The 22,203-nt window shown below is 41.7% G+C and overlaps 1 protein-coding gene across 2 annotated transcripts in view; it reads left to right on the top strand.

Moving 5' to 3' along the window:
- Positions 1–21,464, top strand: part of ASS1 (argininosuccinate synthase 1) — a 142,724-nt gene extending 121,260 nt beyond the window's left edge. For both annotated transcript variants that reach the window (XM_089669039.1, XM_089669040.1), the window contains 3 exons: positions 10,077–10,233; positions 16,100–16,165; positions 21,138–21,464. In XM_089669039.1, the coding sequence (XP_089525165.1) occupies positions 10,077–10,233; positions 16,100–16,165; positions 21,138–21,189 (275 nt within the window). In that variant the 3' untranslated portion in view covers positions 21,190–21,464. The remainder of the gene's footprint in view (positions 1–10,076; positions 10,234–16,099; positions 16,166–21,137) is intronic.
- Positions 21,465–22,203: the final 739 nt, after the last annotated feature.

Here is a 22,203-nt window from a genome sequence, read left to right as displayed (position 1 = left end):
ATCTGTTTTTTTCTTGGTCTGTTACAAAACCCCCTTTTATACAGTAACAAGTGGTCTTCTAGATAAATCCATTCTTGCCCCAGGGAACCAGGGCTCTGTCGAAGTCTAAGGGACAGATGTGCTTTGGTATTTGGTTCCCATGAGACAAGTGTCAGTCCTTTATTTCTGCAGCGACTAATGTTACCTTTGGAGAATGCTATAGAAGGTGAGCTCACCTGAGCAGGCTCTCAGCCCACAGCAACCCATATGGGCCCTGATTCCTGACCCTGATAAAGCGTAAGGTCAGATCGCAGCCTGGCGTCTTTAATCTAGAGGCCACAAGGGAAGAGAATGAGGACATAAGAGCAGTTATTGAAATCGGCTTACAGCTATCAGGGAACTGTAGAGTTGATAAAGTTCAGCGATAGATTTCCAGTTTGCTGTGATTATAATCAAGCTGTCATTAAATCCCCAACCATAGGAGTTCATGGAAGAATGAAAGGGGAACTCTAGCTCATACTAAGCTTTTTTGTTTTGTTTTTTTGTTGTTTTTTTTTTAACAATGAAAAAAGTGCTTAAACTGATATATACTGTTTTTGATGCCTATAGACCAATGTTTCTCAACTTTATTTTCAGTCAAGGCACCCCTTAAAATTATGGACAGTCCCGAGGCACCCCATTCTAAAATGGGGTGCCTCAAGACTGTCCATAATTTTAAAAGGGCACTGCATTCTAAAATGTGAAAAAACTATTCTAATAGTTTTTATATAACGCAGCAGCATCCATATATGTAGTACACCTAATATTGAAGGTGATTTATTCTTCCAAAGCAAATACACTTTTGCACACTGGTACTGACTAGTATTCCAGTGTTTTTCTTCTCCCTCAGTTTTTCTCCATCACTGAGCTAATGTGACCCCAGCACTGATGGAGAGGGGCAGGGGAGGGTAAACTAGGATGCTGTGCAGGCAGCTGACATCCTCCTTATCAGTTGATGATGTCATTGGTTGTCAGGACGCCGGCAGCTAAAAGGTCATTATGGTTCATAATGAAAACCTGTGGCTTTGTGTAACTGAAAGGCAGGCTTGTTCCGCCTGCTGGCTTGTATTTAAGTTTTGAGCAATTTTTACACATTTTGCCAAGGCACCCTTTAAGGAACCTCAAGGCACCCCAGGGTGCCTGGGCACCCTGGCTGAGAAAGGCTGCTATAGACAATAAAGGGCAAGTCAAAAGTGATGTAGCACTTACCCCCGCATGAGCGGTTTGATATGTTAGGTTCTCTGTTCTGCCATGAATCTTTAAGCTGCTTGGTCCCCACTGACACACATGGCTATAGGTCAAGGCCGCTCACACCTGTGTAACTTAAATGTCAGTATACTATCACTCTATAATAATGAAAATAGGTCACAAGCAACCAGATGGTAGATTAAATGGATGTATTATGACAATGCAGTTAAACAATGTATGAATCCGTAAACAGACCGTTGCACACAGTTAAAGATGCTGTACTAGATGATGCCAACACTGGCCCATAATATGGCAATCAACTGAACTGCAGTAATGCTAAACCAAATTTTAATTGATGCAAACAAGGTTAAAAGTATTGGCATTAACTGACCAAAAATGTAAATGTCCTTATATACAGCTCCAATAGTGGGTGGGTGTATGCATTCTTGACAAAGGGGTACCTGGCACCAAACTGTCAGTATTTTCCGGCTATCATTGAGGCCCTTCTGTGAGGTGGTGCATGTGAAGCTGTCCCTTTAGGATAGTACAATGAATGGCTGATGGACTGCTAAGCAAGGAGCAGGCAAGGGAGTAGAAAGGGCACAGGAAGGCACAGTCCGGTCCTCCAGCTGTGGCATCACCCGGCTACAGTGATATTTTTAGTTATGGATGAAGGCTTGTAGGCTGAGACAACCCCTGACTTCTTGTATGTCTTGAATAGTCCAATAGGGAGACCCAGGGGTGCCATTAGAAATCTTGAAGCTCTATATAGTCTAGTTGATGGGGCTTGCCCCCAGTTTCTCACCATGTGCTTTAACTCCCTACCCTCAGTCGATATGGTGTTTGGCCAGACACAATACAAGTAGTGATAAGCTTGGATGTGTTAGAACTAGGATCTGAACCTGCATGTGTGAGCCCACCAGGCTAATGTCACCTGTATGGGCCAATCATCTGCACTTGAGTCATTCCCTCAGGAGATCAGATTGATGAAAAGTGCAGCAAAAGTCAATGTTATGTGGAGCAATCTGATCCCTGACTGCTCCTTAACAAAGAATGAATAAAAAAGCCATGATTACATGCTGTTTTTAGGGATTTCACTTTTATCATCGTTCGGCCCCACAGACACTATCACACTCTGGAATGACACAATCCCAGTTCAGGAAACAATCTGCACAGTGTTGCCAACTCGCTGAAAAAAATGGAGCTCTTGCACTGGTACAGGGTTGGATCGCCAGTAGGTGGAAAGTGAAGAGCAAGCACACTGTGTGGCAGCTTGGTAGGACCTTGATTCAGTATTGGTGTCTCCTCCTTCCCTTTGGGTCTTGGCCCCCCTCCACCTATGCGCTCACATTAACATGTGTAGGAGTAGTATGCCACAGAAAGCCGCCCCCTCTTGTCATGACATCACCTACCACAACACATCAGTACAGAGAGTGCTGTGGAGTGTTGCAGAGGGGATCAGTTAAAACCCCTGCTGCCCACCCTTCCCCAGTAGGAATGCCTGTATCCACATATCTTCTTGGAGGAGCACCTTGTAAAAAAGTTAATCTCACTTGAAAGCCTTTTTGAAACATTAAATGGATAAGTGTATCAAATACAGCCAGGACCAGGGGAGGGCAGGAGTGACAGGGGGTAGCCTCGAGGAGATAATGGGGAGGGGGAATTTGGGTGGTGGCAGGGTATATGAATTGTTCTAGGAGGGGAAATTTGAGGGTGAGTAGGAGTTGTGATTTGGGGGAATTTGTGTTGGAAGGAGGGATGGGTAAGAGGATTTGTGCTGGGAGGGGGGATTTGGCAGTTTTGTGCTAAAAGAGGTGATATAGTGGAGGGGATTTGGGCTAAGAATGAAACTTTTTATTTTTTTTTTTGGGGGGGGGATTTGCGCTAGTAGGGATGATTGGGGGAGTATTGGAGTGGGGGGAGAGGATGTGTACTGGGAGGGGAAATTTTGAGGAATAGAGAATTTTGTGCTAGGATTCATTTTTCTTGGGGGGGGGGGGGGGGTTGATTTGTAGAGAGAGAGAATTTTGAGCTGGGAGGTGATTGGGGGGTGGGGCAAAGATTTGTGCTGGGAGGGGAGATTTCAGCTGGCAGATTTGTCTTGGGAGGAGGGAGAATTTATGCTTATGGGGTTGGCATGCAGATTAGTGCTCAATTATTTTGTTCGAAAGAGTTATTTTTGCTCATACATCTTGGGGTGGGGGGTGCAGTTTGGCATGTTCACATTGGGCTTGTGTTTTGGGGGAAAAGAAACTCCCTCTTTTTCAGGGCTTGAGCAGGTGATCTTATTGAAATCACAACAGGATGTGTTAAAGCGGTAGTAAACTCAAAAAAAAAAAATTGTACAAAAAGTTTTCCCCTACAAGGCAAAGGCATAATGTGCTAATATGCATCTTATACTAGCACAATGGAAAGGACTTACCTTAAAACGAAGCCTTCCGGTGTTACGCTGTCACTTCTGCAGAGGCTTCCTTCTTCACCTGGTCTTCCTTCCAGGTTCGCAGGTTACAGCCACTTGATTGGCTGAGCCACAATGATGTCACTCCCACGCATGCGCGCGGGAGTCTCGGATGCGGCACACAGCTCTGAATGAATGGCATGGGTATGCCGTTCCTTCCAAGCGCATGTGTTGATGTCACCAGCTTCTGCTTACTGGAATATCCCCTAAGCGGTGTACTTACTTTAGGTAAAAATAAAAAAATGAGAGTTTTCTACCAGTTTAAGGCTTGATGAAGGCTACCATCTACAACACTAATGGCAGCCAGCTGAATGTACCCCCATATCGGCCACCCTAGGGAGATCTCCTTACCACAATTCTAGACTATTCTTGTCCACCTGGGAGTTAGAGATGTTACCACCATAAAAGAAAGCTAAAAATGAACAAACAGAATAGGAGACTCTCATAATGGCCAGAGCAGAGCCAGGAACTCTAGTCAGATATCTCGCCAATATAAGAACCTGTCAGGTGAGTTCGCTCTCTAGTCTATCTACCAAACCTTGAGGTGTCCGTTTTGGGTGGACTGACTCTTTATTGCTCCAGCTGTTGTTCACTTAATGTCCCAGCAAGCACTGGACATGCATGTTGGTACTTATGAAGAGATAAAGGAGAGCTTTCTCTTCATTCTTCTGGCACCAATCTATCTCAGAGTAAAACATCAGCAATAGGCCAGGAAAAAATCCACCCTGATCAGTCCATGTGACTTTTCAGGGGCCAGAAATCAAAGGCGGGGGGGGGCAGCATTGTCTGACAGCACTGTGATTTATACAGGTAGTAATAGCATATTCTGTATGGCTACAAGAATTTCCTTTGAAATAAAGATTAGCAAACTAGAGAGCCCCATCAATTTTTTTTGCAGACACCATCACACGAACATACAACCCTAAATAAAGGATATACACCATACAAATATATATTAATGCTGCACCAACTTCATCCAAGTGTATATTCAAAATGTGCTTAAATTAAAACGTGCTCCAATATCAGATATATATGTGCAAACAAATGTTCTCATATATGAACTTTCCTTTCTTTTGCACCATGTGTAATCCTTGCTTTCTCTCAATATTACAATAATCAGACCATATGTAGAGAATCCCACCACAACTGTGCCTATGCGTTCACCTGTATATATCAGGTCAAATGCACCTTTCCCCTTTGGGGCTCAATCAAGTTGCCACTGCCTGGTGTGATAAACTATATATCAGATTAGGAAGAACGCGCATGTGGTCCCTTTAACAGTTTGGGCTGGTATCCGTGTGTGCTGTGAAACCAAACTCACAACATATGAGGGCCCCACATTTTGTAGTGAATTGAAAACTACTTTATTAAGTTTAAAATTGCACTTACAATTAAGAAATGAAATCAGGGCACTTTAGTATACAGTGGGGCCGCAGCTCCTGTGTCAGGTCCTGGTACCTCTGTCAATCCACGTCACTGAGCCCCACCCTACGCGTGTCGTCACAGTCACGTCACTTCCTCAGGGAATATATTATCACATATATTTATCCATACTTACAACCTTGTATCGCAACCAGCCTCTGATTGGTTGCCATGATCATCACAGGCTCTTTCCTTTGCAGTGCTGAAAATTAGCCTTACCAATCTTGACCCTTAGCCATTAATCCAAATTTTAGGTTGTTAAATTTGAATTTAAAGGTCCAAAGCTGGTTGTACACATTACCATCTTGGTTGTAGATAAACTCGTTAACCATTCCCACCGTACCACATCCTAAACACTAGATGCTGGAGACCACAGATAACTGTAGTTTCACAATACATTCTGTCTTTACAGGTACAACATTGGGCAAACCAAACTCATTGTAAAAATAATCTGGTTGCACAGTCTGCCGTGTAGGCTAAGTGGTTCAAAAGCTAATAACTTATAATCAAAACGTAATAAAAATTGATTGGATAAAAATATTGTAAGGTGTATGACCAGTAGCCCACTGAAAAAAAAACTCACAAACTCATACATTTGATCTTATATGAGACCATATATTGTATGTTCAAGTGTCTGTGTTATTGATTACAGAGCTGCATTGATTTGTGTCTTTTATCTCTGGCTAGGGCTCAGCTTTGAAGCCTGACTCTGAGAAAACTAAAGCTGGCCCAGGGGCGCACTGACAACTTGTGGGGCCCCTGGGCAACAGGGGATCATGGGGTCCGATCACTGCAGGCAGCTGTAGCTGGAAGCAATGATCATTATATTCTGTTGGCTGTGAAACCTTCCACTGTCAGAACACAATAGCACAGTGGTAGGGATTCCCCCATCTACAATTAATGAATTGTTGGGAATGAAGAAATTTTCTTTCCTTCAACACATGGGTGAAGGAAAGATAATTGCATAAAGTGTGGCCTGCCTAAAAGTTTTCTCGTAGTGGGGTTGTGCACTCACTGCAAGGCTAGGGTCTGAGATAATTTTACTTACCTGATCCTCTGCCACCCCAGCAGACAGTGCTCCTTTACTTGCTAGCAGTGGACTATCTCTCCTTGTGTCCAGTGCAAGGCTATGGACCCTGCATCGGTCTTGATGACATCAGAGGACCTAAGAGTGTAGAGGAGTAGACGCATTTAGCACTTGAGCATTAATTCAGTTCAATGACCAGAACAAATGATTTATTCTGGTCAATTAAATTAATCAATGCCTAAGAGCTTCACGGCTGTAAAAGCTTTAGACATTTTCACAAGCGTCAGGCATTTTTTTCTGCAAAAATGCTTCTGGCTTCCAGGAGAGTTAAATAAATGTCCTGTGTGCTTGAGGCCTTTGTTTTCCAAGAGCCTTACCTAAAGGCGAGAAATACATGAGCTTCCACTGCTGACCTGCCATCTGAAAATGATCACAATATGCTTCATTGACGCATATGTAGATCAGGAGATCTACTTGAACAGAAACGAGGGTGCGCATTCCCATGCACTAAAGCCACAAGGAGAACAAATACCTGACGTTTATTAGGATTAAAATGAATGTTGGTACTTGTGTGTGTTTTTCAGTGGCGTCACTAGGGTCGGTGTCACCTGGTGTGGTAAACTATGGTTTCCCACCCCCCTTCCCCCAATAAGGGCGAGAGAGAGGGGGGTGAGAGAGGAGTAAGCGATAAGGGGGGGAGAGAGATGGGGTGAGAGAGAGGGGGTAAAAGAGATAGGGGGTGAGAGAGATGGGGTAAGGGGGTGGTGAGAGAGTGGGGGTGACAGAGGCGGAATGAGAGAGGGTGAGATAGGGCTAGGCACAGCAGCCAGGGTAGAGGCAGAAGGGGGAACTGATGGCTTTTAAAGGGGTGCAGCTAAGATCTGCAGCACCCTTGCTAGATCCAGAAATCGGTCTCCCATGGGACCTCTTACTAGCCAAGTTGCTAAGAGGGTGTGGGGTTTGTAGCCTCTGGTGTCACCCCTCTGGCGGGCATCATTCTGGTGCAGTCCACACCCCCATAGCGATGCCACTGTGTGTTTTAATACTTTTAGGAAGAAAGACCCCTTATACTCCAAAGGCCACCGATGTGGAAAGGGACATTGGAATATGTAATGACCTCCCAATCTCTCTTGTCCCAGACTGTGGTACCAAATGGGAAAGGCCCAGCAAAAATGGCATCAAAATCAAAAAATTGTTGCCCCTATACAGAGATAAATGGAAATTATTCCACACAGATCAAAGACTAGGGCAACACTTCAAACTACCTCTTGGCTAATGTATCCAATGTAAACATCCCCCTGCAGTTTTCACTCAAAACTGGGCTCTTTAGTCAAAAAAAGTTGGACCACTTGTCACTGCAGGGAATACACCTAAACAGGTGATGGGATATGAGAGCTGTTGGGATTATCAGTATGTGTCAAATCTCTCACCTCCACCCCCCCACCCAAAAGGTAAGAACAACTTATAGCCAAAGAGGTCAAAACGAACTAAAAGCCCTCAAAATAACCATCTCTCTACAAAGGCTATATTGGAATAAAATAAATCTTATATTGGAATAAAATAAAGTGTAAAATCCAGCTAACGCAACATGTTCCATGTTGCTTGTTCCAGTTCAGACAGTCTATAATTAGAGAACAGTACTGAAGCCAGAGACAGCTAGGCAGCAAGCATTTCAGAAGGAGCTCAGATTGGTGGTTGTGGGTGTCATAACCTGTCCTTGTTTAGCGCAGGTTGCACGGTGTTTATTCTCCTCTTCAGTCAGGCACAAACAGATCGGCTTGTAGAGAGTGATTTAGCCGTCATACCCCAACGCATGCAGACGGTTTCATGTTTTTGTTGTCACCTTCCAAATACGTAAAGGGAAAATGTCAGTGGGATTCGGAAATGTGAGACCTCTTAAAATGTTTATTCATATGAAAATTTCTGTTGTGACATCACCTTTCCATCCCAAGATCTGTTTAAAGTCGGAATTTAGCTGTTGGGTATTTTTATGCAGTTGCACTGCTTTTCTGTCTACTTATTCCTGTTTCTGTTCAGCTGGCTACATACATGTACTGCAAATCATTCATTGGTTATAATGATACTAAAACTATCTGTACTGCAAATCACTCTCATAAAACAATCTCTTCTTCCATCTCTTTTTTGTAAGCAAGCAAACCACTAAAAACACAGTTAAAAAGTACTGTATATACTAAATGTCATTAAAACCTCTCAAGGTTCCAGAATCAATCACCCTAAAGACATTGCTAACTCTTTTGGGACCTTCTACTGTACGCCTCCTTGTATAATCTACATTCTGAAGACCCCCCTGGCATTCCCCAATCTGGGTCAAGATCCAGGAATACACCTCTTCCTCCATTATGCCCATTTTAGCCCTACCATTCAATTAGCCTTAGAAGACTCCATTACACAAGATGAGATCCAAGACGCCATTACTTCTTTGCCGAATGGAAAGTCCCCTGACCCGATGGACTAAATGTCAACTGTTTTATCTGCCAAAGTCCTCCACGTTCTGGACCTCCCTATAGGTTACACTGACTTTAGGGAATACAGACTGATCCAGGACTTGTGATTGGGCAGTGAATTAGCCACTACATGCAGATGAGGTCATCCCTGTGCTCCTCCCTTCTCCAATCAGGTTCATTGGTTCGGACTAAAGCTGGCCATACACTGAGCGAATTTTAGCAGGTTCCTGATGAGCCAGACGAAATTCACTTACTGGTCGGTCCCCATCCACCCAAACATCCTTTGAATAAAAAAAATCAAAGGAGGAGGGTTCAAATACAATAGCTCAGCAGAGGGATTCATCCATCTGCATTGTATAGTGTGGTTGGAGGAATCTTTTTTTATATTTTTCTATCAGTGTATTGCCAGTTTAAGGCTAGATTCACACTTGCCAATTCTCTCAAAAGCAATCCATGGTGGATTGCTTTTTAGAGTGCAGCTAAGCAATCGTTGTCAGGCGCTCAGGGCATAATCCTGCCGTCTCCTGAATTTTTTTTTTTTTTTTTTCCAGTTGGACTAATGTGCTGCAACTGCAAGCCAAGCAGCTGTGGCTGTCAACTTAACATGCCATGTTAAATTTGCCATGGGCGCAACCTAAAGCATTACATTATTAAAAGCCCCCTCTGGCTGAATTGTTGACTGTGTAGGTAGGTGGTCAGGGGGTGGTACAACTGCAACTCAATCACCTGTTTTTATTGCCACCCAGCCAACTGTTTAAAAGAGGCCTAACAGCACTAGGCAAAGCAATGGAGTCTTTATTGGCTCAGATTGGAGACCCTTCCTTTCGTAGTACTGCTTTACTTAAGCTGGCCATACACTGCTAAGATTTCATAGGAATCAGACAAAATCCTAACCATGGTTGGCCCTGACATCACCAGCCAGCTTGACAAACTTTGATCAATAATCTTGGGAGCTAGGCAGAAAATGATCGGCGTACAATGGTTGCAACAAATCCGCTACTGTCCCTGTTCAGGTTTTCTGGCAACCATGGGTGCCACTGTTTACGGTGTTAGCCTGTTGGGCTAAAAAAGAGAAATGTAGGATATTCAATAGAAAGGATGGAACTTTCAGGTTGCATGAACATGAATACCAAATATATTAAAAAGATATAGAGTCAACCAGAATGATCAAAGGTGACTACGCCCTTGGCGTCTGTACAACTGCCAAAAGGACGTATATATTGTACTTCTGCTCTGGCTTTAAATTATAACATCTTGCTAAGTTTAGCCATCAGCCACAAACTTCTCCCAGATCCCCCTGATTTTACATACGTCTGCCTTGAAGAAGATCCTATCACAAGGGCTTTCCTTCCAGTGCGGAGATATGCTGTACATATTCTACAAGAGGTGACAATTCAGAATGCTTACTGACCAGAAATGTGATTTTTCGGACTCAGATGTGCTATAACCGATGGTATTTCTTCATTTAGTTAATAATGTAATATTTTTGTACTTGCAGGGTTCTGGTACAGCCCCGAGTGTGAGTTTGTTCGCTCGTGTATTGCCAAATCCCAGCAACTGATACAAGGGAAAGTGCAATTGTCTGTCCTGAAGGGACAAGTTTATTTGTTGGGTAGAGAGTCGCCACAATCGTTGTACAACGAGGAGCTGGTGAGGTAAGCGATGAACTTTGAACAGTTTCCCAGCATGCAATTGGTGTAGCAATCTGAATTATATGCTAGCTTCCTAAAGTTGACATTTAGTTTTCACATAGTTGCATGGTTCCAGTGTTAACCAATGTAAGTATACAGTATATGTGCTATACCTGTGGGATCCCCATGGAAGCTAGAAATCTTTTGTAGTAGGTTTTGCTACTGCAGTGTTCGTGCCACTAGCTTCCAATTACCATGCTGAGCAGCTGCCCTGCTGCTTATTGAACATGCCATCGAACGTGCCATTCAGAAAACACTTTGCCTCTTTGTGGTGGATGCAGTGTTCTCTAAAATTGGACACCACTGCCCTGACTCTCCATCTCATCCAATCAGAGAACACTTTGTTTTTCTTGAAAAAATTCAGTGTTCTTTGGCACCTGTGCCAAGCAAGTGACTGTGTTCACAATGCAGAAGGGCAGGCTGCTCTGTACACAACCCTGAAGCTGGTGGAGATCACAGGAGTAGCAGTGCATTCTACAGTAATTTATAACTTCCAAGGGGATCCCACAGGTATGGCACATACATACTTACATTGGTCCAAGCAGGACCAATGTAACTAACTGTATAAAAGTTGCCATACCTAAACTAAAGCTTTGAAGTGTACCTATAGCAAGTTAGTGGATAAAGTAGGGAAAGGTTAAAGTGTATGTCCAGCCAAACTTCATAGTTTTGGATAGAGTGGGGAAGGTTTAAAGGGTTTCAGTTTAGGCCCCTTTCACACGGGGCGGACCCATCAGCGGATCCGCTTGCTCAGCGGGGGATCTCTCCACTGATCCCCATGAGCAAACTGATGACAGGTCCGTGTCACCTCTACTGCTGCAGAGCAGACACAGACACAGCCCACTGTCATCTATGGGCAGTTAGATGGAAACGGACAGGCGATCCATTTCTATACGTTTGCCATCCCATCTGATCTGATGGATGTTAGGGGAATGGATCCCCATCCGTCCCTTTTTGGCAGATCAGATCAGATTGGATGTCAACAGGTGTAAATGGAGGAGAATAGAGGTTTTGATCAGGTCCGTCCGAAAAACTGGCAGGCGGACCTGATTGGGACAGAAAGTTAGGCCCCTTTAACACGAATGTTCCAGAGATGCAACAGAAAGTAAGAAGAAATCTCTCCAAAAAGGAGGGGAAATCCCCTCTTAGACAGTTCATGTTTTGGTAACGACCTTAAAATTTTGTATCTCCATAATTTTCTGTCCTGGTGACAATGGACTTTAGAACAAATGCAAGAGTGTTCCTAAACAGGAAAACTTAAAAAAAATGAAAACAGACAAGGGTGCTAATCATGCCCTACTCTATTCAAACCTAAAAGTAAAAGCTTTGGAAACATTTTGAACTTCTTAAGGACTGTAATGGTGAGAAGTCCGGATGTGCCAGTTTCGTCTGTCTGCTGCAGTCAATACAAAGCAAAATGTCAGTGTCACAACTCCTTAAACCCAGCCGCAGAAGAGTGGGACAGAGTGTAAAGCCCAGTACATGCGATGCTAGTCTCATATCGATAATTAAAAGGTTACTAAAGTTATGAAAATTCTCGTAGGACAGAATACAAATTTGGAAGTCCCTGTATAATGAGGAGCTGGTGATGTCATGTCATGTTTTGTAATGTATTTGTATTGTATTTTCAGATGAAAACTGTTGATTAAACGATAATTGTACAATCTGATATTGTAGGAGAAAAATTTTCATGAATGTCCCTTCAAATAATTTTGGACAAAAGCTGTGTACTAACGATCAGATTATCGTTTGATCGATTGAAAGTACGATTTTCTGATCGTGTGTACTAGGTTTAACAGTTCATGGATATCTCAGTACTTGAGTTTGTGAGACATAAAAGAAGCCTGAATGTGACTCAGCCAGCGTCAAGCCAAAAATAAAGTATTTGTTTTAGGTGTGGCTTTGGTTACGCCAGTCATAGACTCTTACCATGTTTTTGGTCATACATTTTATTTAGAAATTCACTTCATTTTTAAATGATCTCAGACTTACCAGTTTAATTCCTGATATGTCTGTTTACAGTTTTTTAAAAAAAATCCCATCAGTAAATTGGAAAATGCCATCAGAGACTTGTCAATTTATCATTCAAAAGTACCTCAATAATTGGAATTTCCAAAATTAAAAACACAAACAATATTATAAATGTATTTGTTGAAATAAAAAAAATTTCAGTCCTGTGCCTTTGAATTTTCTTGACACTGCAGTAAAAAATGATCATTGCTATGACCCCACTAACCATTAGCACACCAAGAGAACAGTCTGAAACAGAACATTTTGAAATTTAATTTCTGCTAGTGGATGGCCCATACATCACATCTGCCCAGCATCTCAGTGGTTTTAAGCTCAGTCCCAGGCAAAATATTTGCTATGAATAGGAGAGGGAAGTATTCAGATTTTTTTTTCTACTGGCACCCATGGACCTCTCCTTAATTTCTGTCCCTGTGACACAATGGTAGAGCAGTAAAAACCTGACCTAAGTTCTGACCCTTTCCCACTCTGCTAGAAACATGTTTTTGTTTTTCAATTCCCACTAAAAAGACTTCAGTCACTTACTGTCTCTATGGCCCTATCCCCAGGTCAGGGGGATAAGAAGGAGGCAATTTCACTAGTGGGAGAACAGACAGCAACTCTGCCATTTGCTATGGAAACAAGTTCAACTTAAAATGTTGGGAGCCATAGCAGACACAGTAGCACAAAGGTCATAATTGTGCTTTTACACAAAATGCTTGAGTCACATCTCTCCTAAATACTATCAATGTGACAATTAAACTGGCCATATGCTAGTCAAATTTTTTACAAACATTCAATTTTCTAATGGTTAGTTCGGTCAAGTTGGTGATTTGTTTTTTGACCTTATTGATGAGAAAATTCAAAGAGCAGATTGGAACATTTTTCTCAAATGAATGAAATTCAAACCATGAATGTTGTTTACGTTTTGGAGAAATCGTACATATTGCAAAGGGCATGTTCTAGGCGCAAAATAAATGTGCTTAATACATTTGGAAATCCATTTAAGTAGCAGGCCTTGACAAAATTTTAAGAGCTTTTGAATGGAATTAGTTGGCTCAACTATGCCAAGATCGAATGCTCTGATGAAGGATTTTTTTAGAATTTCCATACAAGTTTTAAATTAAATTCTACTGGCGTATGGCCAGCTTAAGGTTAGTGTTAGGCAATGAGACTTGGATTAGGTTAGACCAGAGGAAATGTTAGGGCTGGTGCTAATGTGTTAAGAGGTAACTGTATTTTTAGGGTACTGCTGATTCTGACCAAATTGCATGGTGGCATAATGCTCAAAATAATGTATTGCCAAAGGTTGTGTGCTTTCTTCAAGCTGCAGGCTCAGTAGCTAACCTCCATGGTTTTTGTAATGACATCATCCCTCTTTATACAATGCCATCACTAGGTATTCACTTTTTAGGACACAAGCTGCTTTACCTCTTCGTAACCAGCAATATTTATATCAATGATGGAGGAAAGGAAGAGGGATCTTATACTATCTCCCACATTACCACCTACCTTGTTTGCCCCCTCTTCTTCCATTCACCTCCTCCCATCCGTTTCCAAATCAGTAGCTTCTCAAACCACCTCCACCCCCCTCATTATGTCACTCTCTCTCTCTCACTCACTCTCGGGGAGATTCAATGAATAAAGTCAAAAGAAGGGAAAAAAAAAATCCTAAAGTGAGCACGATCAAGAAAGAGCTGGCTTTTATACTCACCGTGCCGCCAACCATTTGCCTTTCTTCTTTTTGACTTTTGCATTTCTGCTTTGAAAGCTTTTGAATGACAGCCTAACGGGAATCAGGGGGAGCAAGCAAGCTGCTGCAACTAACACAGGGTGGAAATGCCTTAGCACAGTGGGTATAAAGTAACGTAATTATAGAGCAGGTCACAGTCACTTCAATGAGCAAAAATAAAAGGCACCGGTTTCTTCTCTGTCTCTCTTTCCTTCGTACTTTAGTTTCACATCAAGGGAGGTAAAATCATTCTACAGTAATTTTTTTTCTTCTCCTTCCACAATTTAAGGCTGCTGGTAATTTATATTGGGAGGGGTAGCCACTGCTGGCAGCAAAAGGCACCAGTTTTGTTTTACAATCCCCATATTTCAGCCTAGCGGTAATAGGTAGTTCGGTATTAAGAACATGCAGGGAGCAAGCAAGGACGGATCTGGGGAAAGGGAACATGGAAGTCAGGAGCAGATCTAGAAAAGATAGTAAAAGGTGGATCTGACCCCCAGACAACATGGAGACAGTGTGGTCGGGGTCTGTTTCAACCATAAGGCAAGGTGCTGATTGAAGTTGGCCTAACCTGTAGAATTTTGTAAGAAAATTGTCATTTTCAGGACACTCCTACTAGTTAAAGGGTATGATTCAGTTTTGAATAGAGCAAGCAAAATAAATTTTAAGACAAGGTTGGAAAATTTTTGTCAAATCTTAATGGGAATTAACAAATTTGAATTGCTTTTGGTCAAGAAAAATTGTAACTAAGCTTATGCGCATACATTTGTTAGTTAATCCAGAAGAAGAACCTGGTTCTACAAAAATTAAGATATTGACATGGCATTTGAACAAAGTCCTTCAAAATTTGTTTTGAGTCTGTGAAGGCACCACTGAATGGTGGGATGAGGCATTTTCTACTTTCTCTTTCCAGAGAAATTCTACAAGTGTACAGCTAGCATTGGTCTTAAATGGAAACTTGTTTGGCCTGCATAGCGGCTAACAAAAGCTAGGGAAAGCCATAGGCTAAATGGCAGGAATTAACTGAAAAATAAAAAGTTGGTCACACTGGCAAGAGTTGGAAGATTCAGTCATAAAGAGTAGCTGTTCACATTTTTCAAAGTTTTAGATAGAACAGAAAATTGTTAGAACCTAATTTTTGTTTTTTGTCTCTGACGGGAAAATTGCCCTTTACTTCCTGACCTAGAGACCCAACAGAAAGCGAGAGGAAATTTTGCCAAGATGGGGGAAAAATAATCCCCCACCCCTCCACACACCTTCCATTAAGTACTGTAGGTGTTCTTATTAGGTTATTTCTCCCCACTTATTCTGGTAAAAATTGTAAAATGTTTGATTTTTTTTCCGTCTTGGTGACAATGGTTAGCAACACAAATGGAGTAGGTGAATCTACCCGGGGCGGGGGGGCACAGACAGCAATAAAAACCAGATGTAGAGTAACAAGCCTTCTCCCCATATTCAACACTAAAAAAAAATGTTATTCTATAGATACACTTTCAATTATTGTATGTAGTTATTTATGAAACATCCATACTTTTCTTAGCAATCTTACAGAACCAGAACCCAAGTATGTCTGCTATGGTTTACTGCAACAAATCTGAGCCCCAAAGCGGCTGCATTGTCTGCTATGAATATAATAGAAAGCTAAATTGTGCATGGCCGATCCAGGGGCAGTGTAGATCACAGGGAGGCTTCTTCTGTGTCCTGGCACTTGGTCATGTGACAGCAAACCATATGACTATGGTGATGCTGGTGGAAGTGTCACAGTACAGACCAGCTTTAGATGAATATTTCCAGCCTGTTTCCTAACTCTATTGACTCACTTTTTGATCTGTACCTGCAACTTGTATGTTGATAGGCAGGTAATTGCTAGCAAATTTCCTAATTTTATTGTGTAAGAGTGACAGGCATGGTTTTAAAGGGCATTAAAAGAAAACTGTAAAAATAGTAAATATCCATTGATACTGGGATGGTATGAATAAGCTATAGATTTTAGCATAGACAAATTAATTTGCAAGTGTTGCCAATGTATAGGTACTTTCTCCATATGATACTTTTTATTATATTATATTTTTCTATTCTTTTTCCATACAGCATGGACAAGCAGGGAGAATATGAACCATGTGACGCATCTGGATTCATCAATATCAATGCAGTGAGGTATGGTATAACAATTTCTATTTCGATGCCTGCACCAGACCTACTTTAGTTGATTTACTAAAACTTCAGAGTACAAAATCTGGAGCAGCTGTGCATGGTAGCCAATCGACTTCTAACTTCAGCTTGTTTAATTAGGCCTTGATGTAAAAAAAAAAAAATCTGGAAGCTGATTGGTTTCTATGCAGAGCTGCACCAGATTTTGCATACTCTAGTTTTAGTAAATGAACTTTACTGTATGTTGAGCAGGGTTTTCAGCACTGGGAGCAAGCTAAGATGTCATCTTAAATCTGTCATACACATAAGAACCAAACTGTATTATCGCCTTTGGATCTACTTCAACTTAAATCTAGGGCTCACCTGCTGGATCAAAATTGATTGTTTAGATAGATTCGCACATTGTGTGGTTTTGTCCAGAGGAGATTGTACAGTCAGATTTTAATGTATATGGCCAAGTTAACACTCAACATGGTTTCCCCCCTAAGCCACCTATAGATGGATTGAAATTTGGCCAATTCAGTAGGGGCCGACTGAATTTTGATCTTTCTTATGTTTGTTCCTGCTCAAGGGAAGACGATCTAATGATTGACTTCTCTTGAACGGGACTGTTGGAAAACTTTAAGTCAATCAGCCTGAAGCCAATCAACTGCAGCACTGATCAGTATATTCTGACAGTGGAGAGGATTCCTCCATCCATCTCGTTTGGCCATATATGCTCAGCCTTATGTTACCATTTGACCTACTACCTAGCATCAACCTTTAACATCTAACCTAGCCTCTAATGCTGATAGATTAACCCTTAACACCTAACAACGTACAAATGAATAGTAACATCTCACCTACTTCAAACACCTAACCTCATCCCTCCCATTAGCCTTAACCTGAAACCATACCCATAAAGTGGAATTCCAGTCTATATCTAACTAAGACTAAAATGGCTCCCACCTCCCTTCTAAATGCTATTCTAGCTACCCTGGAGAAGAACGATGCATACATTTACCTATTATTCCCAGAACGCTCTGGACTGGTCACGTCATCACCTCCCAGTGGCTGGCTTCAGGGGAGAGGAGGGCCAACCAAAAACGGATGTCTCATAGTAAGTCTATGGTGGCGTCACTGCTCTGGCATTCCATCTGTTGTTGGCTACCTCTTCTATCCTCTAAAGTCGGTCGCTGAGGAGAGCTCATGACTGGAGCGGAGCGCTCTGAATATAGGTACTGTAAGTAAAGATCTGTTTCTTCTACAGGGTAACTAGAATAGCAGTTAGAAGGTGGGTGGGAGCAGTTTTAGGCTTAGTTAGATATAGTTTGGAATTTCACTTTAAACTCAACCCCCTAATGTAACCCTGTCACTAACCCTAACCTCACAAACCTAGTTAACACTCAAACCTACAGTGTGATCTAAAATATTGTATACAGAAAGGTGCAGCGCTAAAATAATAATACCAATAAATCAATTAATAAAATTGTATCCAATATAAATAAAATTAAATAAGGGTAAAAACAGTTCCAGTAGTAAAAGGTGACTCTTGTGCTCTGGTAACTCTGGACCCGGTGTCAGTGCAATAATGGTGTAAGTAATGCGCACTCACCGGACGCGCATATATAATGCGCCTTATATTAATAATCCAGATGTCATCAAAAGGAGGGATCTAAAATATTGAATTTATAGTTACCTTATGTTGATACTCTGGTAACCCTAACCCTAACCTCACAAACCTAGTGTTTTGTGTCACTAACCCTAACCTCACAAACCTAGTTAACACTCAAACCTACAGTGTGATCTAAAATATTGTATACAGAAAGGTGCAGCGCTAAAATAATAATACCAATAAATCAATTAATAAAATTGTATCCAATATAAATAAAATTAAATAAGGGTAAAAACAGTTCCAGTAGTAAAAGGTGACTCTTGTGCTCTGGTAACTCTGGACCCGGTGTCAGTGCAATAATGGTGTAAGTAATGCGCACTCACCGGACGCGCATATATAATGCGCCTTATATTAATAATCCAGATGTCATCAAAAGGAGGGATCTAAAATATTGAATTTATAGTTACCTTATGTTGATACTCTGGTACTAATTCTTACCAGTTTTTGTTAGAAAAGCTGCCAGTTTTTTGCAGCATCAAAATCGAGGCACCTAAAATTCTATGGCCCTGTATAGGGGATGATATATATCCGAGTTCAAGATGAAGTTAATCTAATTCCGTAGATCATTTTGTTCTATAGACAATCCAACATATTTGTAGTTTCTATGGCATATTGTGCCTGGTTTCTTCACATACAGGTATATTGTGCTTGGTTTCTATGGTATATTGTGCTTAGTTTCTTCAAAATGTAAAGCAAGCCTCTACTGCTTGCAGAAACTGTACACTAGGACTAAGATTGTGTATGAGGCAATATCAGGTGCTTTAGTTTGCCCTTTTGATAGCAAGCCTCCCCCTACCAGCCAACAAAAGCTCCCCAAGTTCCTCAGCAAATACCAACCTCCTGATAGCCCATACTCGCATGTACCAAGGCATATCCCCAATGGCAGTGCTCAAGGATGGGGATAGACTACTCAGGCACTGACAGCTGCATTGATGGCAGGGGAGTGCCTGTCTTCCGTATTCCTGAGAGTTTGGGTTTTCCAGGGGCTCCCATACTCTGAAGAGAGCAAGCTACCAGTCTAAACACATATGCTGTAGCACCTAATGGTACGTTTTATGTAGCCCTGGTTAGTTTATCTTTAGCAGCAAGTACAGCTTGACTCTTGCAGTTACATTTGAGGAACCTCCACCATACAGTATGTTTGTATGTTCCCATTCATAGACATAGTCTAAACAATACAAGCTGCCTATAGAGTCCCAACTTGCAATGTGCAATTTCAGAACAGACTGAGAGACCATTTGTTTTGTGCATTAACATCCAATGCTTCACCCAAGCCTTGAGATCTTTACCCCTCTATTTTCTTTACCCATTTGTTTGGAAAGACAGTGTGCATATCTAGTTTACAACCGATAAAGAAGATTTGCCAGCATAATACAGGCAGGGTTAAAGGGTTCCCCCATTGGCAGATTCACCTTTAGCACAAAGTAAAAAATAATAAAGGTTGGCTGGAGTTACAATGGAAAAACTCCATAATGATGCATCTTACCTGCCCCTGATTTTCAAAGCCTTGCACCTTCAAGGCTGCATTCGCATGGGTGACTAGCTCTAGTGCGAATCTGTTGATTCCTGCTGCTGTTTCATACCATCTGTGAGTGACTGAAAAGGGCATCCAGCAGCAAGTAATTGCCATCCCTGCGGACAGCCTTATATAGCTGTGGAAATGTACAGGGCTGTGCAGCTGCAGCTAGCCACTCAAGTGGCTGAAACAGCTTCAGGAATCAGCAAATTTCTGTCATTCGCAGTGGTGCCAGTCGTCCATGCAAATATAGCCTTATGGGATTTCAGATAATTAGTTTTGATTAGGAAAGAGTCGGCAAGGGGAAGAACCCTTTATCCATTCTCAGGCTTGATTGGCTGCATGTTTCCCCATTGGTGGGGAGGGGGGATTTCCAATTCTTGGTGATTACTGTCACAACAAATGAGCTGGATTTCCCCAGCATGGACACAAACAGCAATAGATCTTTTACAGGGACCCTAACCCTTTCTTTCTCTATCGAAAACAATGAGGTTTTCGGCTTGAGTCCACTTTCAATGATATCCCAAGTGGGGAAGAGTAGGAGGAGTTGAGCTACGGAATCACTGCTGGGAGGGGGAGCAGAAGGAGCCCAGAGGCAGAATGACTTCTGTGAAGGAAAGAAGGGTGAGCTGAACTGCTAAGATACCAACTTTAGTGCTTTTTCTGTGGACTTTGATAATGAATTGCTCCACAGTGCTTGCAGCTACAGAGGTTAGTGAAGGCTTGTTTACATACTCATTTACTGTAGGTTAGGAATATGTAAATACTTACATGCCCATATCCTGGCCACAGGTACACTTCAGTCCTGTCAGGTGGTGAGGTGGTTGACACATTTTACCTCCCTCTGCATTCTTCTTGCCCTTGTGTGCCATATACAAGTGCTTGGAGCCTGCTATCAAAGAAGTCATCTACTTGCTAGCTGTGGTGTTGTGCAGCTATACATCAAGGAAGGGGGCGCCCTATCCAATATTGCAGCTAGTGTTACAGGTCACCTAGGAAGATGGGATAAATTTGACCCTTTAAAGACCACATAGAACCAAAGCCTATGGCCACACCACCCTGAATTACCCAATCCCTTCTGATCTTGGGAGCTACGCAGGGTTGGGCCTGGTTAGTACTAGGATGGAAGAACCAAATGTAAAAAAAAAAGTGTTAATTTTTATTTAATATTTACAAATCTTAAAGCTAGTAAGCCAAAATTTTCTTGAAGAGTACCAATACTATCCAACTACCAACGATCCCCCAAGAGGGTTACTTTAAGCTCCGTTGCAGTTATCAAGATTGCGACCCAATTTCTTGAGCCTCTGGCACCCCAACCTCTTCATAAGGTCTCACCACCCCCAGCAATCTATGGATACCTTTTAGCCCTGAATCTGCCACGTTAAGAGTTAAACATGCCAACATTGTGGATATTTTAATCATTTTATCTGTGATGCACAGGAGATGACAGTGTTGTGTACCTGTTCTTTCAATGCCTTCTCTAACAATACCTTACAAGCCTCTCCGGCATTAACATAAAAGGCTTTTTTCTGCTTTAATTGGCTTTATTCAAAGCTGTTTGATTCATCTGTGGTCTGCAGTCACCCTCCTGTCTTCCGAGGCATTTATGAAGGAAGGAAAGAGGGGGAAAGCGGCATAATACATGCATCACTGTAATAAGACCTTCCTTGACTTATTAACAAGTAAAATTGACCTTGTGACTCTTCCCCCCCTTCCCCCCTCTGACATTGATTTGCATGAATAAGGGTAACCTTTGCTAATTTTTTGTTCTTCAACCTCCCCTTCTTTTTTTTGTCTTCGGTTTACAGGTTAAGAGAATATAACCGCTTACAGAAGAAGGTCACAGCGCCGGCAAAATGAAAACAGAATGAGGAAAAACAACACAAAGCGGAGATAGAACAACTCCATTCTGTAGTGTTTTAATCCGCCATCCCATCTCTCTGCTTTCCGTAGCTCATTGATTAGTTTGTGTGATCGTTACAGATCTTTTGTGTGCTAAATCACAGGTTAGCCAAGTCTGACGGAATAGCAATTACAGGAATTGGTAGAGTTTAATGGGTTAAACTTGCTGTTAATACATAGATATTAAAGGAAATCATTCAAGGAACGCAAATAAAGAGAGTGAATTCCATCAATGCTTTGAGTTGTGAGCTTATTTTGTTGCATTTTTTTTCAGACATAATTTGAGTTATTACTAATATTACCAGAAAATCATTTTGATGAGCCTTTTATGTTTTTATTTGCGGTTTCATATTTTCATTGTATTTCATATATACGGACAGTGCCTTGAAGTATGCATACCCCTTTAAATTTTCCACATTTTGTCATGTTACAACCAAAAACGTAACTGTATTTTATTGGGATTTTATGTGATAGACCAACACAAAGTGGCACATAAATGTGAAGTGGAAGGAAAATGATAAATGGTTTTCAAATTCTATTTACAAATAAATATCTGAAAAGTGTGGCGTGCATTTGTATTCAGCCCCCTTTACTCTGATAGCCCTAACTAAAATCTAGTGGAACCAATTGCCTTCAGAAGTCCACTTGTGAGTAATTTAATCTCAGTACAAATATAGCTGTTCTGTGAAGCCCTCAGAGGTTTGTTAGAGAACATTAGTGAACAAACAGCATCATGAAGGCCAAGGAACACACCAGACAGGTCAGGGATAAAGTTGTGGAGACGTTTAAACCAGGGTTAAGTTATAAAAAATTATCCCAAGCTTTGAACATCTCACGGAGCACTGTTCAATCCATCATTCGAAAATGGCAAGAGTATGGCACAACTGCAACCTACCAAGACATGGCCATCCACCTAAACTGACAGGCCAAGCAAGGAAAACATTCATCAGAGAAGCAGCCAAGAGTCCCATG

The sequence above is a fragment of the Staurois parvus genome, unplaced genomic scaffold, assembly GCF_062004578.1.
Source record: "Staurois parvus isolate SC_StPar_1 unplaced genomic scaffold, SC_StPar_1.0 ptg000068l, whole genome shotgun sequence".
Taxonomy (NCBI): Eukaryota; Metazoa; Chordata; class Amphibia; order Anura; family Ranidae; genus Staurois; species Staurois parvus.
This window is presented reverse-complemented; position numbering and strand designations above follow the sequence as displayed.